Source organism: Cervus canadensis, chromosome 33, assembly GCF_019320065.1.
Source record: "Cervus canadensis isolate Bull #8, Minnesota chromosome 33, ASM1932006v1, whole genome shotgun sequence".
Lineage (NCBI taxonomy): Eukaryota > Metazoa > Chordata > Mammalia > Artiodactyla > Cervidae > Cervus > Cervus canadensis.
This window is the reverse complement of record NC_057418.1, coordinates 33,409,710-33,428,179: the sequence shown is the minus strand read 5'-3', so window position 1 is coordinate 33,428,179 and position 18,470 is coordinate 33,409,710. Positions and strand designations below refer to the sequence as shown.

Sequence of the window (18,470 nt, the reverse complement as noted above, 5' to 3'; positions counted from 1 at the left end):
GAATGCTGCTCAAAGTTACATGGCAGCCGGGATGGAAGCAGAGTCTGAAGAGAATTTATACATGTGTATGTATGAACTACCACAATATTATTAAATGGAAGTTAAAAACAGAAAAAGACCAAGGCTCTCAACAGGGAAGGTCTGAACTTCCACCACTGAGGTTCTCAAACCTGCCCTGGCTCCTGTCTTATACACAGCTTTGTTCTCCAGCTAGTCCTTTAGCCCTTAGTGTGACACCCAATTATCTTCCAACAAACTCTCTTTTGCCTACATCATCCAAAATTGCTTATATATTTGCAACAAAAATACTTATTTTAAAAAAAGAGTAAATGGATTAACTTGTAAGAAAACTGTATTATTAATAGAAATGCACCTTATGTAATATCAACATTTTCCCCCTATCAACTCGACATTTATTTCCAATCTCCAAACTACGCTAGTATCCACGTAATCAATGCATCTTAGACTGCACACCACATTTTTGACTTCACAATATCAACTCCTTCTTGCACTTCCTTTCAGCAAAGCCCTCCGAAGCTCCGCAGAAGGACACCAACTTGCCTCGGTGTGCTCAGCAGCTGCTGGGTGCCTACTGCGTGCCAACACTGCACGCACTGGGAACACGAGTGAATGACAGGAGCCAGGTTCTTAGGTGCCTTATACTCTGCTGCGGTGAGACATTAAAAAAGCTAGACAGTAAGTGCTATTGCGGGAAAATAGAGACATATGTGACATAATAGTAACCAGATTGCTTTTATATTAAATGGTCAGAGGAGGCCTCTCTAAAGTGACATTTAAGCTAAAATCTTAATGACAAGAAGCAGCCAGCCGGTTAAGATCAATGCAGAGAAAACATAAAGGTACTTGGGCTGGGAACAGACTTATTCATAACAGCCAGTGGGACTACCGGGTGTTGAGGAAGAAGGAAAATCATTTAAGATGAGGTCATAGATAGAAAGTACCGTATCACGTAAGGGCTGTGTAACAAAAGGCAAAGAGTTTTGAGCCTTTTACAATTTAATTGTATAGTATAAGGAGGCTATCCAGGACAGGATACTCAGAGAATAGCTGAGCAAGGAACTAAGATGAAAATAATTATAAACAGCGGTTATGATAAAAATTTTAGCACCGCAAGGAACCCTGGCTATCCCAGTCTGGCCGCCCCTCGCCGTACTGAAAGGATGACGCTGCTTCTTCGGAGGTCAAATCAAAGACAAGCACCAGCTGTACCTGGTGCTTTCTGACATTCAAGCCAAAGCTCTTTCCATAATTCTTGCCTCAATTTGAAATCAAGAACTAAGTCTTTACTATGTGCATTTCCAAAGTGACACAGCAACATCCAAATGAAAATATATTTTAAAAAATAATTTTATATTATTCACACTTCTAGTCCCTCATGTGAAATTTTTTTAAAGCAGCTGCCAATGCTTACCACCAGACACATCTCTTTCCAAAGAATGTGAAGCAGGAAAAAAAGCAAAACAGAACATTGAATATAAACAGAATGTACTTACATCTGGGTATTCTTTTACAGGCACATAAAGTTTCTCTTGTAACTGAACAATAGGTCCCACAGCGTCAGGCAACTCTGCACTCCTTTTCTCTGTACTGCCATTTAATGTGTCATTGTACATGTCTTTCCGTACTCTGCTAATTTCTGTTAAAAGTAAAAATTTTAAATGTGTTAGACAAAAAAATATTCTTACTAGTCCAGGAAAAAAATAAATAAGAGGGTAAGGGAGGATTTCATTGATTAAGTGTTAAAACTTAAAGAAGTCAAGAGTTGTTGATCTATTCTGTCATTTTCTGGATTAAGTCTGTGTATAACCGAACTACAGTCTTAAATAAATTCTACCAGAAACCAAATTTACACCAAATAATATATTTTATTAAGAATAACTTCAGAGCCCAAGCTCTTATTCACTATAATACAAACCAGTTACTTTACCTAATTTCTCCATGCCTAAACAAATGATAGCTTCAGCCAAATAACTCCCCAAGAATGCCTGTCAGACAACACTAATGCCAAAGGCTCCTTTATACTTCAGAACTAATCTAGCTGAATGAAATTCAAACTGGACCACTTCCTTAGATGTTTTAAGTATCTCTGGAATACCCAAACAGAGATGTTCATTAGATACAGAGATTCAGAAGTCTGAGTGTGATACACAAACGTACTAGTTAAAGCTACAGAACAAAAAAGATGTCTTAAGGCGGGATTGGGAGAAGAAAGAACTGAATGACCCTAGGAAAAGAAAGATTTAAGGAGTAGGAAAAGAAGCTCCAAACCAAGAAGTAGTGGAGGTAGATAGGAGAACTACGGAAGAGAGGCATCAAAGAAGCTAAGAAATGACAGATTCAAGGCCAGGGTGATCGAAAGTATCAAATACCACAAAAACATGGTAAGGTAAAGGCAAAAAGAGGGGACCTTGGACTTGACTGCTAAGTCAACGTTGATACAGAAGTTGTGAGGAAAAGATGGTATGGAGATCAAACTACAGTGAGTTAATGAATGAAATACAAGAAACCAGAGATACCTAAACTCAATGATTTTTTAAAACAACTATCATGACAGTTCTCAGGTGTAAATATGATTTCTTAAAAAAAAAATGAGAAATCTATTTTAACGTATCAAGTCCTATACAAAGAAATCAATTCTTTCAAGAGTTCTTTATGTAGCTTTTACATTGTGCTAAAGGATAGGCCCCTACCTACTAGAATACACTAATAAGTAAGTAAGTAAGTAAGTAAGTAAGTGTTAGTTGCTTAGTCGTGCCCGACTCTTTGCCACCCCATGGACTGCAGCCCACCAGGCTCCTCTGTCCATGAGATTTTCCAGGCAAGGATACTGTAGTGGGTTGCCATTTCCTTCTCAAGGGGATCGTCCCAACCCAGGGACTGAACCCAGGTCTCCTGCACTGCAGGCAGATTCTTTACCGACTAAGTTGTCATTATTAACTTAGCTGAATGTTTCTCTAACCAACTCTCAATGACAGATTATGTCCTCCTCTGGGAAGAGGCTTGGGTCCATTAGTATTGATACTTAAAAATAAGATTCCAAAAGAACTAATTATTAATAAGAAAATTTAGATAAGATGAATAGGTTAAAGAATACATAAATATACAAAAATACAACTTCACCTGGATAGAGAGATACATTTACCACAACCACACCGTGTTGTATTTGTATGCCTTCCAAACATTGAATTTCAATTTACTGTTATTAAGGAACTAGCAAAAGCAAGGCAGACTTTAATTTTCTTAACTAGTTATTTACATTGTTTTCAGTTAAATAAAATCCACTACAGTAAAAAGGCATGATCAGAGATGTTTTTACCCAGTTATATTAGTCCAACCAGTGAAAATTCTGCACTACAGTACATTTTCTGCCTCAGTGATGGCAATGTTCGTTTTATAATAAATCTTATCCCTTAACAATTTGCTTGTCAAAGTTTACCAAATGTTTATCTCTTATAGCAAGTGAACTTTTGTAAAAGAAAATCAAAAGAAGGTACCTTGTATTTAGCTACATTATAAGGGCAAGACTTGATTCTTTAAGTTCTTTTTTATACTTTTGCTTTCATAATGAAATCTTCCCCAATGATATTCAGTATCAAATCAGTGTTTATCTTAAGTTGCATATGACAGCAATTCCCAAATCAAATTTCTAGTGACCAATAATTTAAATATAAATGGTTGTTTACATAATTATGTAATTATAGCACATAATTAAGTGGAGGGCATGAGAAAAATTTAATCTAATTAAAACTGCACATATATCCTTCAGTCCAGGTCTCTATGTAGAAGCACTTTCAACATTAGCTTGTTCCATTAAAACTTCCTCTTCAAAAGCTGCCCAATTCTTATTATGAAGCTAGTAACACTCAAAAACCTGACAATAGCATAAAAGGAAAACCATAGACAAAATCTGCTTATAGATGGAGATGCAAATATCCAAAATGCACAGACATCACTGGCATAATCCACTAATGCACTAGACAAGGTGGAATTTACACCATGAATGCAAGAATAATTCAATATTTTTTTAAATCTATTAACACAGTAATACAGTTGACTGAAGAGGAAAAAGTGATTTTCAGGTAAACAAAAGTGATTTCAGTAAAATAATTTATCTAACTTAGAAAAGTCGAAATAATCAATTATAAATAAAAAAATTCAGATGACTAGATTTAAAAACAATATACCAAAAAACCCAGTAACCTATATCTATCTGACCAGATGATATAATGAAAGAAAAGATACATTTACCATTTAAGCTGTATTTCTAGAAACATTTTTTTGATTATTTAATAACTTAAAAGTTCCATGAAATTTTGTTACCTATTATATTCTTGGTTCTTCCAACAGTGGCTGGGAATACAGTGGGTCCTCAATTAATACTCAGTAAATCAGATTGATGGATGGGTGAATGGAGAGAGGAAAGAGCCAGGTTCTAGGGCATTGAAGTTAAGCAAGTCATGGTCCCAGCTCTCAAAAAATTTAGTCTAATATGGGAGGTATACAAACACAGAGGTACTCTAAGGTAGAACAACAGTAAGTAAGAGATACGGATTAGACACAAAAGCAGGCATCATCAACTCTGCTACAGACAGGGTATTAGGATCAAGAAAGAAGTCAAGAGGACAGGAGCTCTGACTTTGTTTTCTAATGACAGGAGTATGTGAAGCAAAATTACAATGAAATTATATATTCTATTTTTATTAAAATTAAAAAATATTTCTACCATGTTTATTTCAGTCTCTAAAATACATCACTCAACTTAATAATAGAAAAGAAATTACATACAAGACAGCACTAATGGAAATGAAAAGATGACTAAGAGAGTTTGGGTTCACAAGATATTTAGAATTTTCACTGTGGAGTCCAACCAGCTGAGTACTACACCTTTATCAATAGCACCTTTCGAGCCAGAAAATCATTAGCACTTCTTGGCACATTACTTATGACACTCAAGTCAGAACAAGTTCTGATGCCAGTTCTAACAATAACTGTGTCATTTTAGATGCCTCTTACTTAACCTCTCTGTGCCGGTGAAAAGTGTAAGTGAAAGTCGCTCAGTTGTGTCTGACTCTGCGACCCCATGGACTATACACTCCATGGAATTCTCCAGGCCAGAATACTGGAGTGGGTAGCCTATCCCTTCTCCAGGGGACCTTCCCAAACCAGGAATCAAACCGGGGTCTCTTGCATTGCAAGTGAATTCTTTACCAAGAGTTTGTCAGGGAAGCCCCAAAACACTCGAGTGGGTAGCCAGTACTTCATATAATTAAAGGTTGCTTATCAAATGATGGTAACTGAATCCACTGGTTTCCAACCTCACTAGGCAAAAACTCATTATTTTCCCCATAATACCAATGGTTTTAAAAGCTGACTCCAAAGCATTTCATTCTTTAAGGCTAGCAAGCAGAGCTTTTGTTAATGCTATCCTATCAAGCTGATATGATCAAAGGCAAAGTATTACAGAAACTCATCACAGGTATGGGCACGGGTAACGCTCTAATTCCTTTGTAAGCAGTGGGCTCACAGGTGTTCATTTATGAAACATACAAATGCCTCATAATGAGTATGCTTTATACGTTCTTTTGTTGCATCAAACACTACAAGATATAATGATTTTCATGTCCCCATCTCCACACTACCTTCATCAAACTACCGCAGTGGTTTAGAGAAGTAAAAGTTCAGAACCATTTGCTTACTCACCAAGTATACAAATTCCAACTACTTATAATTATTCCAAAATAACACTAATATCAAGAAAACTTGTTTTAGACATCTCTAAATTAAGTTCTCAATGTTATAAATTTACTGAATTTTCTCCCACTCATTCCCACTCAACACTCCAAAGGTCATAAAAAAGTTCTGAAATCTAAGTGCCCTCTTCTCTCAGTTATATGACACAGTTTCATACACTCTTACTCATTTAGGTATAATTCATTTGTCTGTCTCTTTTAAAATGGAAAACCCTGTACCACACACATCCTTCCCTGACCGCCGATGAGTATGCAGCCTGAGGCTGCCTGCCTCCAGTCCCAAACACTCTGCTTCCTTTGCACCTTCAAGAACACCTTAACTGCTTTGGCGAGCACAGTGCACTGCTGACATGGTCTAAGCTAAGTTTCAACCATTCCATACTTCTACGGCTGTTTCCTTAGACAGCAGTAGACAAATTAACATTTTTTCATGGTTGCTTTCTACCAGACTAATACCTTCAGACTGATGATAATCTATCAGTTGACATTCTTAAGGGATGACTATTCTGTGAGGCAAGGATCCAACTAACTGCAATTTCATAACACACATATTTCTCTAACCTGGATATTAAATCTTCAGGCACACTTTATCAACTATTTGATGACATGTCAAGCTACAGTAGAACTGGAATCTTCCTCTGGATCCACCAGAGCTAAACAGGAAATAATCACTTCTGGAATCTAAAGGCTGTGCTAACAAGTTGAGAATATAATTTCAGCTTTGGGGAGTATTAACCTTTCTAGCAGTCAGGCTCCTCTCATTTTCCATGTTTTCTTGAATTGATATTCAGTCATCACATTTTTTTTCAAATTCCAATACCTTGAGAACTATTTTTTTATCCAGTCCTAAAAATCTGCTTTGGCTGTACTGCTTGGTCTCTTCATATTTCTCTGCTGTAATTATCCTGATATTTTCCTTTTCCAAACTAAAGCTCAATTATCGGTCAGTGAATTATGCTCCTAAGAGAAAAGCAGTTATTACACCATTCTGTTTTATGCAACTTACTAATATCTCATTGGCCTTGAGTCATTTCCCTTTCCCCTAACTCACCTATGGATTTAACTAAAAGCTTTGTTTTAAAATCATTCTTATGTTTCATTAAGCCTTAACTAACTTGGCTTTTAGCTTTGCCATGACCGCCACTGTTCCTGTATCTGAGCTACTGTCCGTACATCCCATCCGCTGCCACCTTACGATTCTGCAGTTTTGGTTTTTTGAAGTTTAGCCTCTTTACAATGTGGTGCTGGTGTCCCCTGTGCAGCAGGGAGGCAGTCTTGAGCATACACATAAATCCACTTTTCTTAAAGATTTCCACCCCATTAGGTGACCACAGCGCACTGAGTAGGTAGATCCTGTGCTGTTAGGTAGATCCTCATTAGTCATCTATTTTATACATAGTAGTGTGGCACATTCTTCTGAAATCTGAATTATCAAATTAACAGCTAATCACTCTGTGGAGTAAGTATCAAAAATATGAAAAAAATACCGGAGAACAGAAAAAATTGAGAAATCTCAATTACAAAATTAAGTAGTCATTTCCAAAGATTAAGTAGTCATTTCCAAAGATCAGTAGAAAATGCTGTGTATAAATTCATTGCTGCAAAATTGAAAGAATAAAAAATAAAATATATACTTTCTGATTTAGAATTTTAACAAAAAACTTAAACCAAGAAAACAAAGATTAGGTAATATAAAAAATTTACCACCTCAGTAGTAAAGAAAAACAAATTCTAATGATATAAATTTTGAAAAGGATTAAAAAATTATTTTCAGAATCTATAACAATACAGATTAAAAGGTAACTTTTCAGGGGGACTTCCCTGGTGGTCCAGTGGGACCATATGTCTTACAATGCAGAGGATGCAAGCTTGATCCCTGGTGAGGGAACCAGATCCCACATCCCAAGGGGCAGCCAAGTCCCCAAGCCACAACTAAGACCTACCTGCACAGCCAAAAAGAAGTAAATTTTTTTTTTCCTAAGGATGACTTTTCAAAACACTGAAAACAATCTGATGCAAACCACATGTTAACCTTAATGTTGTGTCAGCCAATTCTAATTGCCAACTGACTAAGGAATTCCTGCTGAGCGACTTCAAATCCTAAAAGATGATGCCATGAAAGTGCTGCATGCAACATGCCAGCAAATTTGGAAAACTCAGCAGTGGCCACAGGACTGAAAAGATCAATTTTCATTGAATAACAAAGAGTAATACCAAAGAATGTTCAAACTACTGTACAATTGCACTCATTTCACATGCTAGCAAGGTCATGCTCAAAATCCTCCAAAGCCAGGCTTCAACAGTATGATAAGTGAAAACTTCCAGATGTACAAGCCGGATTCAGAAAAGGCAGAGGAATCAGAGATCAAACTGTCAACATCACTGGATCACAGAAAAAACCAAGAGAGTTCCAGAAAAACATCTACTTCTGCCTTAATCAGAAAAGGCAGAGGAATCAGAGATCAAACTGTCAACATCACTGGATCACAGAAAAAACCAAGAGAGTTCCAGAAAAACATCTACTTCTGCTTCACTGCCAAAGCCTTTGACTATGTGGATCACAAGAAACTGTGGGAAATTCTTCAAGAGACGGGAATACCACACCACCTGACCTGCCTCCTGAGAGTTCTGTATGCAGGTCAAGAAGCAACAGTTAGAACCAAACATGGAAAAGACTGGTTCAAAACTGGGAAAGGAGTGTGTCAAGGCTGTATATTGTCACCTTGTTTATTTAACTTATATGCAGGGTTCAGTTCAGTTGCTCAGTCATGTCCAACTCTTTGCGACCCCGTGAACCACAGCACACCAGGCCTCCCTGTCCATCACCAACTCCCGGAGTTTACCCAAACTCATCTCCATTGAGTTGGTGATGTCATCTAACCATCTCATCCTCTGTCGTCCCCTTCTCCTCCTGCCTTCAATCTTGGCCAACATCAGGGTCTTTTCAAATGAGTCATGTGGCCAAAATATTGGAGTTCCAGATTCAACATCAGTCCTTCCAACGAGCACACAGGACTGATTTCCTTTAGGATGGGACTGGCTGGATCTCCTTACAGTCCAAGGGACTCCGAAGAATCTTCTCCAGCACACTCAGGAATATGCAGAGTACATCATGCGAAATGCTCAGTTGACTGAATCACAAGCTGGAATTATGAACTGGGAGAAATATCAATAACCTCAGATATGCAGATGATACTACCCTTATGGCAGAAAGCAAAGAGGAACTAAAGAATCTCCTGATGAAGGAGAAAAGAGAAGAGTTAAAAAGCTGGCTTAAAACTCAACATTCAAAAAACAAAGATCATGGCATCCAGTCCCATCACTTCATGGCATATGGATGGGGAAACAATGGAAACAGTGACAGACTTTATTTTCTTGGGCTCCAAAATCACTGCAGACAGTAACTGCAGCCATGAAATTAAAAGATGCTTGCTCCTTGGAAGAAAGGGTATGACAAACCTAGACAGTGTATTAAAAACCAGAGACATTACTTTGCCGACAAAGGTCAGTCTAGTCAAAGCTATGGCTCTTCCAGTAGTCATGTATGGATGTGAGAGCTGGACCATAAAGAAGGCTGAGCACTGAAGAACTGATGCTTTTGAACTGTGGTGCTGGAGAAGACTCTTGAGAGTCCCCTGGACTGCAAGGAGATCAAACCAGTCAATCCTAAAGGAAACCAACCCTGAATATTCACTGGAAGGACTGATGTTGAAGCTGAAGCTCCAATACTTTGGCCACTCATTGGAAAAGACCCTGATGCTGGGAAAGAGAGAAAGAAGGGGACGACAGAGGATGAGATGGTTGGATGGCATCATCAACTCAATGGACATGAACTTGGGCAAACTCCGGGAGATGGTGAAGGACAGGGAAGCCTGGTGTGCTGCAGTCCATGGGGTCTTAAAGAGGTAGACACAACTGCAACTGAACAACAACGGGCTATAATGATATGATAGACATATACACTTCATTTGGGCATCTACCTGCTTTTTTTTTACCTTTACACTTAATTATAATAGCTGGAGCTAAAATACAGAAAGAAATGAAAAGGTTACTGTATCATTTGACCATTAATGTCTTTTTTTAATTTAACATTTTCCCTTAATTTATTCAGTAAAGTAAGAGTCAATTATTTATAAATATATATACGCTTTGAGGTACACAGTATAAATTTTATAAACAAAGTTAAAATGACAGCTTTGATCATTCCAAATGAAGTTTAAATGGGATCAATGATTTCTTCACTATCTGCACCCACCTCTTACTGGACACTAAACCGGTACAGTGAGACAAAGGGCAAAGTAAGATTTTAGTTGTTTCAGGTCTTAATTAACAAATCACCAGTCTCTATTCACACGAAATTTATTAAATCTTATAACAATAATATTAAAATTCTACTTATAACTGAAGGACACCTGCCAACACACAACGAGGTGGCTGTTATGTGCCCTGTACACGTAGGGGCAACAAACATGTCTTCTAAAAAAAGAAACCTCTAATTCAGGGTTTACTAAATACAGGGAGTTTTAAAAATATTTTAAGCACAGCAAAACCCACAGAATAATATAACTTCACTGTTCTACTTTTAAAAAGCCATATCCACAAGGTAAAGAAAAGAAATGAATTAAAAAGCAGGCTACTAGAGAATACACACTATTTAATGGAACATATTTTGCTTACTCAACCAAATAAATCTGATTTAAATTTGAGGCAACTACATTGAAACTAGCAGGGGGTGGGGCAGGAATAAAGTTACTGCCAATGCTATAGATGGGGCCCTTTTTACTTTTTAATCAATTCAGAATTGTAAGTACAAAAAGAAAAATGACAAAATGAAATTCAGAAGCCCTCCTTTAAACTGCCAAAAATCAACTGTTCAAAATTGTTGGTAAATTTCACATAAAAATATGAAACAGCCCGTCCTAATTCCTTGACTGTTCTCAGCAGCAGTTATGTATCATGAAAGGTGTTTAACAGTGGCTGCATTTCCCTGGAAAGGCTCTTTCAAAGGTTACAGAAAAGAAAGTCTATTATATGATCATAACTGAAGTATGTGAATTTTCAGACAGACACACAGTAGTCAACAAAAGGATATAACAACTACTAAGAGTAACTGTCTCTGGGAGGTGAGTTTAGTTTTCATGTTACTTCATGAATTTTTTTTTTTTTTTTTTACAACTTACAGTAACACTTAGAACATAATAGTTATTTTCATTAGGATGGTAGAAACTAATTTAAATCAAAATGCAGAACAGGATTTCCCATATAAAATTATAATTAAGTTATTGACTCTCAAGTCTAAAAATAAACCACAAAGACTTACCTATTTTTTAAAATATGAGCAGCTCACCATGCTAAAATTTGGTACACAAATTATCATGTGATCCTCACAGAATCTAAGATAGTTTTTACTATAATACACATTTTCCAAAAAAAGGGGGGAGGGAATGGAAAGCAGGAAGGAAGAAAATGTTCAGAAATTAAAGAATTCGCCCAAGATCACAGATAGTGCAAGCAGCTTTTATTTAGGGTTTCAAAAAGGACTTTTGGAACAAGAAGCCCTTAAAACTCACTTTAAGAGATGGTATTAATAATTAGAAATAAAAAATAAGAGGGTGGAACAAACCAATTTTTGGTTTATTGCTACAGCCATACTGTAACAAGCATAGTCCAATACGTTCACTGTTTACTAGCAACTACCAGAAGAGTCTTTCCAGCCCTCCTCTTTCACTCCATGTTAACAGAAAGCAGTTTTATGAATGAAATCTAGGCCTCATTTCCCAGAAAAGTGACAATTCTAAATGAATAAATAGATACATAAATGAAAAATGGCAACAGGCTATCGGAAAAAAGAAAAAAAGGAAAGCATTTTTTAAGTGAATAAAAATCAACTGAAAAAAAAACTGAACCTTATTTAAATTTAATTTTGTTTGGAGGTTAGTTACTTTTAAATCTGGTGAGTTTTACCTTTTATATATCAAGCATTATTTAATAAAAATGTTGCCTTCTGGTCATTTATTTTTTAGAATATGCAGGAGAAACCCGTCTTTATATTAATTTCTGTTGTTATTAAAATTTAAATCCGAAAGTTAAGATATCTAGTTAAGATACATCTCTCCATGAATATTTGCAAAATATGTAATGGTAAAATGGTAGGTGTCATCAGAATCCAGATAAATAGTAGTACTTCAGAATCTAGCAATTTTTTATTAAGAACTCCTTCCCCAACCCTTTCAGTATTTCTGGAAGAATAAAAATAAACTCATAGCAATGAAAATGGGTAACCATGACACAGGAGTGGAGAAGAGATTTTTCACCATATACTCTTAACAGGCCTTTGAATTTTCAATCATCTCCATGTATTAACTTTTCAAAACTATATTTTTAAGAAGCTTTTACTTATAATAATGGATTATAACCCATAGTCTATTTATACTGATATAAATAACTGAATAATACAAGTGGGAGAAAAGACAAGTTTTCCTTGTAGAATTTCAATAATAAATATAGTAGGAAAGACGAATAAGAAAAATCATCATAGATAACCACCAGAGTAATAATTACTGCAAGCAAAAAAACTATTCAATGGATGCTAAAATGGGTGAACAAGAGTATGAAAAACAGGCTATCTGCACAGTTTCAGAGTATCTTCCCACAAGACATGTACTAATTACAAAGGAAAAAAGGAAACTGCACAGTGGAGAAGCCTGGCAAGACACCACCTTAACCAGATGATGGTCAACATCAAGAGAAAGACACGTGCTCTGGCGTGATGTGCTTAGAAGGGTCCAAAAGCACTTCTGTGGTTTTCTTGTCCAAACTGCCTGAACTCAGACAAGTCGAAGAATGTTCTTCAATGTTCAGCTGCCTTCCAAAGTGTCAAGAAAAGTATTGTGAAAGAATGTGACGCTGTCACAGAATGGAGGAAACTAGAGAGACATCACCACCAAATGCAATGTGGGATTTCTGATTGGATCCTGGACCAGGAAAAGCACACCTGTACAAACACTAGTGAAATCTGAGTAAGTATCTACAAATGAGTAAATGATCTCGAATCAATGCTAATTTCCTAGTCATATGAGTTAACATTAACCTCCGCACTATTTTTTTCCATTTCTCTATAAGTCAGTCTAAACTCATTTTCTAAGAAAACTGTTTACTTCAGCCTTTGAAGTTACCAATTCTAATGGAGGAGGATAGCTGTGGGAGAGAATGAAAGTCATGCAAGCATCTTACTTTATTCTAATGTTTAAAAAAAAAAAAAAAAAGAAAACATCTGTTTGGCAGTTAACACTGAGGATCTCAAAACCATTCAATATCATCTTTAATTCAAAATAACTAAAAATTTTAAAATAATCTCTTTAATTTTATCAGATATTGCTTAAAAAACACATGTACTTTAAATGCTCCTTAAGAACAAGGGAAAAGACTACAATCCATACACAATGACCTTTCTATAGAAATGGGCTTCCTCAGTAGCTCAGATGGTAAAGAATCCGCCCGCAATACGGGAGATCTGGAAGATCCTCTGGAGAAAGGAACCCCACTTCAGTATTCTTGCCTGGAGAATCCCATGGACCGAGGAGTCTGGCAGGCTACAATCCATAGGGTAGCAAAGAGGCAAACACGACTGAGCGAATTTCACTTCTGTAGAGAGTCTTTCCAAGAACTACATGCAGTTGGAGAAAACACAGACCTTGAATTTTTACAACCTGGATTTTATTTCTGATTTGCTGCAATTTGTAGCTGTGTGGCTTTGAACTTAACCTCTGGGTCTCAGTTTCCTCCTCTGTGAAATGAAGTTAGACCAGATCACAAGTATAGTTTTTGCCAGCTCTAAAATTTTTTAGGGGTGCATCCTCCTGTTTCTTCATAGAGAACCCCATTCTGTGCTCCCCCTGTATCAATACACCACAAGAAATGACTAATAATAAATTCAATGACCAACTAAGAAGCACAAACAATCCTACTCTTGTCAGAATTACACATTCCAAAATGTCTTAAGCTGCTAGGCACCAAGACTCAGTTTAAATGGCATTCTTATAAAGCACCAAACCCTCGGGTAAGCAGGCTCTACCACAGTTGTATTTGAGAAGGTGAGGAGGTGTCTGTCTCTGTGTTTTAGCCTCTTCAAACTCTGAGGGTTTTAAAGGGAATCTGTTAAATCAGAGTGAAAATCAAATACAACCTCCCCAAATTTTGAAGGAATTATGTCTGTTATGTAAGGGGGAGAAATGAATTGCTTTTCCTAGGGAACAATTAGATTTTTAATTATCTTTTTAAATTGTATTCTAAAAGCCACCTAAGCTCAATGTAGGAAAAGCCTCAGATGTGTAATCATGCAACATGTTTACATGTACCTGTGCATCACCTTACTCCCACAAACTAAAGCAAATTAACATCACACGACATTCACAGGTGCTACAGCAGCCCATAGACGAGAGAAATGCCTCATACGATGAAAAAGCTAACAAGAGTTTTTTAAGCCGTAATAAAAAATCTACTATGCACAATATTCAGAAAGGTCCCTTTATATCAACTATCAAAACTGAATTAGAAACAAGAGCAACATATTCAGATGTCAACATACTGGGTGTTAAAAACATTAATATGGTAAACAATATGACCCCCTTTATTTAAACCAAAGTTGTTTTACTTTGCAAAGAAATAGACTCAGAAAATCTAAGTAATGCTAGATATGCCACTGCCATAATTTTGTATTAAATTTTTACTAACTCAAAGTGCACATTCTACTATCATTTAATATTCTTGGAAAGCAGTTGTAATGTGAACTTTTAAAATGCAGAATACAGCATGCTTTCTGAGATCACATACTTTAACTCATTATAATGGAAGCTTCTCAGGTGGCGCTAGTGGTAAATAAAGAACCTGCCTGCCAATGCAGAAGAGGAAAGAGACATGAGTTCGACCCCTGGGTTGGGAAGACCCCCTGGAGGAGGAAATGGCAACCCACTCCAGTATCCTTTCCTGGAGAATCCCACGGACAGAGGAGCTTGGTGGGCTACAGTCCATAGGGTTGCAGAGTTGGACACAACTGAAGCAACTAAGCATGCAAATGCAATGGAAGCTAAAGTGCTATCTTATAAAAACATTACCAATATAATCCAACAAAACCTAGTGGAGGTGGAGGACATTCCAGACGAACCCTCTCTTTGAGCTCCAAACATCTGTATCCAACCACCTTCTAAACATGTACCCTTGACATATTCAAAAGCAGATTCCTTATCTGCCTCCCCTCAGACGTTTTCCTCCTGATCTCAGAAAACAGCAAGTCCATTCGCTCACACATCATATCCAATTCACCAGCAAGTACTACATGCTCACCTTTTAAAATATATACAGAACCCCACTTCTCACCACCTAGTTCCAGCCTCAAGCATTTCCCACTTTGACTACTAAAATAACCTAACTGGTCTCCCAGCTTCCATCTCTGCTCCTGTCAATCTATTCTCTATTTCCCAGAGCTAGCCTAGAATAATCCAAGTGATATGTCACTCCTCTGCTCAAAACTCTCTAGTGGAGCTGTTCTCAAAATTTTGGGTCTCAGGACCCCATGCTTAAAATATTACCACAAGTAGCCTAGAGAGCTTATGTCCATGAGATTTATATCTATTAATACCTACTATACTAGAAATAAAAAGTGAAGTGTTTAAGTTACTTTTGATTCACTCTAAAAAACAGCAAACTCTATTACATGTTAACAGAAAACATTTCATAGAAAATACTCTATTTTCCAACAAAACAGTGAGGAGAGGCACTGTTTTATACTTCTGCAAATGGTTTAAATGTCTTTCTTAACGGAGACAGTGGGATTCTCCTAGCTTCTTCTCAATTCATCCTACTGCAGTATCATGCAGCCTCTGAACACTCCAATGCACACTCAAGCAAGGAGGACAAGTGAAAAAGTCAGATAATATTATCATAAACAATTAGACCTCAGAGATTTTCTAGGCCAGAGCAGGTTTACAGGAACCCTGCTGGAATTTCCCATCTCAATCACTGTGCCGCTCCCCCTCAACCCTTCTGCCCTCCTCTCCCACTCACAACCACAGCTGCACCCGCACAAGGAGATGCTGGTTCTGGCCTCGGTTCTGCATGGACTCTTCTCTCCCCTTAGAACACCATTCTCCCCAGACAGCACTGCAGCTCACGCCATTACCTCCTTCAAATCTCTGCTCCAACGTCAATTTCTCAATGAGGCTCACCCCAATCTCTCTATTTAAAACTGCAATTTGACAATCCACCCAGAACACTCTGATTCCCTTTATCCTGTTCAATGTATCCCTATAACTCATACTGTCTAATATACCATGAAAGTATATACTGCCTACTGCCTGTCTCCTGCAAAAGAAATGTGAACCCTGGCAGGGCAGATAGCTTTATTTTTGCCATTTGCTATATTCCCAACATCTAAATCCTTGGAAAAAACAGATACTGAGCAAACCTCATTAGGGCTCTTGGCATACAAAGCTACAAAACATTCCTGAAACTTCACTAAAGCATCAATAGGTTATATGCTAACAACTTATTCCTCTTCTTTCTAAAGTAACAGGAACGTATTCACCTTCTCAAATGAGCTCTCTTTATTCTGGATGTGTGAGTCTAGCATTAGCTTGGGCATCCCAGGTGGCTCAGTGAAAGGATCTGCCTGCCAAGCAGGAGAAGCAGGTTCAATCCTTGGATCAGGAGAATTCACTGGAGAAGGGAATGGTTACCCACTCCAGCCTTCTTGCTGGAGACTCCCAAGGAAAAAGAAGCCTGGTGGGCCACAGTCAACGGAATTGCAAAGAGTCAGACACAACTGAGCGATGACTCCACCAGCAGCAGCAGCACTTGTTAGTAACATGCTTATTACACCAACGTTAAATTCCTCTACTGTACTTCTAGATCAAATGAGAGACAAAATGCACAAGAATCTAAACATGATTGGGAGCTCCTGCTTCCTCTGGCTTCACATTCTGCTCGAGACTGGGCTCCCAAAGGTAGACATGCTGACAAAACCCCCAGGAAAAGGGAGCCTAACCAGAAACTCACAAAGAAGCATTACCTCCCTACAGGAGAGAGTTTAAAATGAACTCTCCTCTGTAAACAAACTGGCCAACTGCTACTCGGTCTCTTATTTCCCGTGATCCAGACCTTCTCCAGGGCTGCCTGGAATGCCACAGCACGAAGGCACTGGGGACGGAATGGAGTTCCCTCATGGTGGGACGAGAAGAAAGTCATGAGATCAGATCCTTTCTAAAGGATGCATCTCCCTGCAAAATCTGCCCTCTAGGACAGCACATTATGACTCCAGTCTGGGTAGGTGGATTTCCTTACACACACGCACTATTCTCATCTCCACTTCATAGCTCAGAGACTGGGATTTGAGGATTAAATACTTTCACCAAACATCACATAACTTGAAAGTTAAAGTCAGGATTCAAACCCAGGTCTGTCTCATACCTTATTGCTCCACGTCCCAAAATTAAATTTGGCTGCTACTAGAACAAGTGGTCTAGATAATGGGAAAAGCAGTGATGGCAGACAGTAAGAACCAGACAGAAAAGGGTCAGAAAAAAAGATGGTGAAGAGGGTACAAATCAGACATATGCAGGGAAACACAGAAAAATATATATGCAATAATAACTAAGGACAGGAAGAATGGTACAATCCAAATGAAAGTCAAAGGAGACATTCTCATTTAAGCTCTGCCAGGGACTGGCTGCATATCCTCCAACAAATCGTGCAAGCTTTCAATGGCCTATGATGACTTTCATCTCTAAGGGCATCTAAGATAAAGACAACCAGACCTAAGCTTCTGAATTAGGAAAAATTATTTCACTTAAGTAAGTATTTGTAGAGTATCTGACACATGAAAGATGCTGAAGAACCTATTCCTGACTGACTACGACTCATCCTTCTATGGTAAAGGCACCATGCTGGAGGCACACTGTAAGCAACATGGTCCGGGCCATCCAGCAGTAAGAACTGGTTTCTACATAAACAGATTACAGAGCGCTAGAACTGACTGACGGACGCGGCTGAGTGTCCTGGGATATAAATACCTGGGCCTGAACAACAGACAAAGCACTTTTTGGAGAGTAAGCCACAGTTTCATGGTTTCATTTGGTTCTATAGTCAGAAAGATTGAAGGCAAAAGGAGAAGAGGGCAACAGAAGATGAGATGGTGAGCTGGTTGGATGGCATCACCAACTCAATGGACATAAACTTGAGCAAACTCTGGGAGACAGTGGAGGACACAGAAGCCTGGCATGCTGCAGTTCATGGGGTCACAGAGAGTCTGACACGACGGAGCAACTGAACAAGTGGGAAAAGACCAAGCAAGGGAAAACTGGATTCTAGATACATAAACTCTCACCTTAATTACTGTGAAGAAAAGGAGAATAAAAGTGAAAAAGCGTGGATATATATCACTATTATGATACATAATTATGTTGACGGATCTGATACATGAAAAAAGCTTAAAATAAATTCTACTATCCCACTTAAGGATTTTTTCCCAAATCTTAGTTTTCTGACTTATTTTTAGTAATATCTATGATTATTCAGGCAAGTGGTTCCATTTTTCTCACTCTAGGTACTTCATTAACTCAAAAACTTCTCAAATACAGAGGTTGTTTATTTTAGAGTTATTTATTATAGAGTAGCCATGCTAAGGTTTAAAGATATAAAGTTCCA

The 18,470-nt window shown here is 37.8% G+C and overlaps 1 protein-coding gene across 8 annotated transcripts in view; it reads right to left on the bottom strand.

Annotated features, from left to right (window-relative positions):
• QKI (QKI, KH domain containing RNA binding) overlaps window positions 1-18,470 on the bottom strand; it is a 142,175-nt gene that overhangs the window by 100,861 nt on the left and 22,844 nt on the right. For all 8 annotated transcript variants that reach the window (XR_006267214.1, XM_043457071.1, XM_043457072.1 and 5 more), the window contains exon 2: window positions 1,515-1,657. Coding sequence is in view for 7 of the 8 variants with exons in the window: in XM_043457071.1 (XP_043313006.1) it covers window positions 1,515-1,657 (143 nt within the window). In the remaining variant the exon portion in view is untranslated. The remainder of the gene's footprint in view (window positions 1-1,514; window positions 1,658-18,470) is intronic.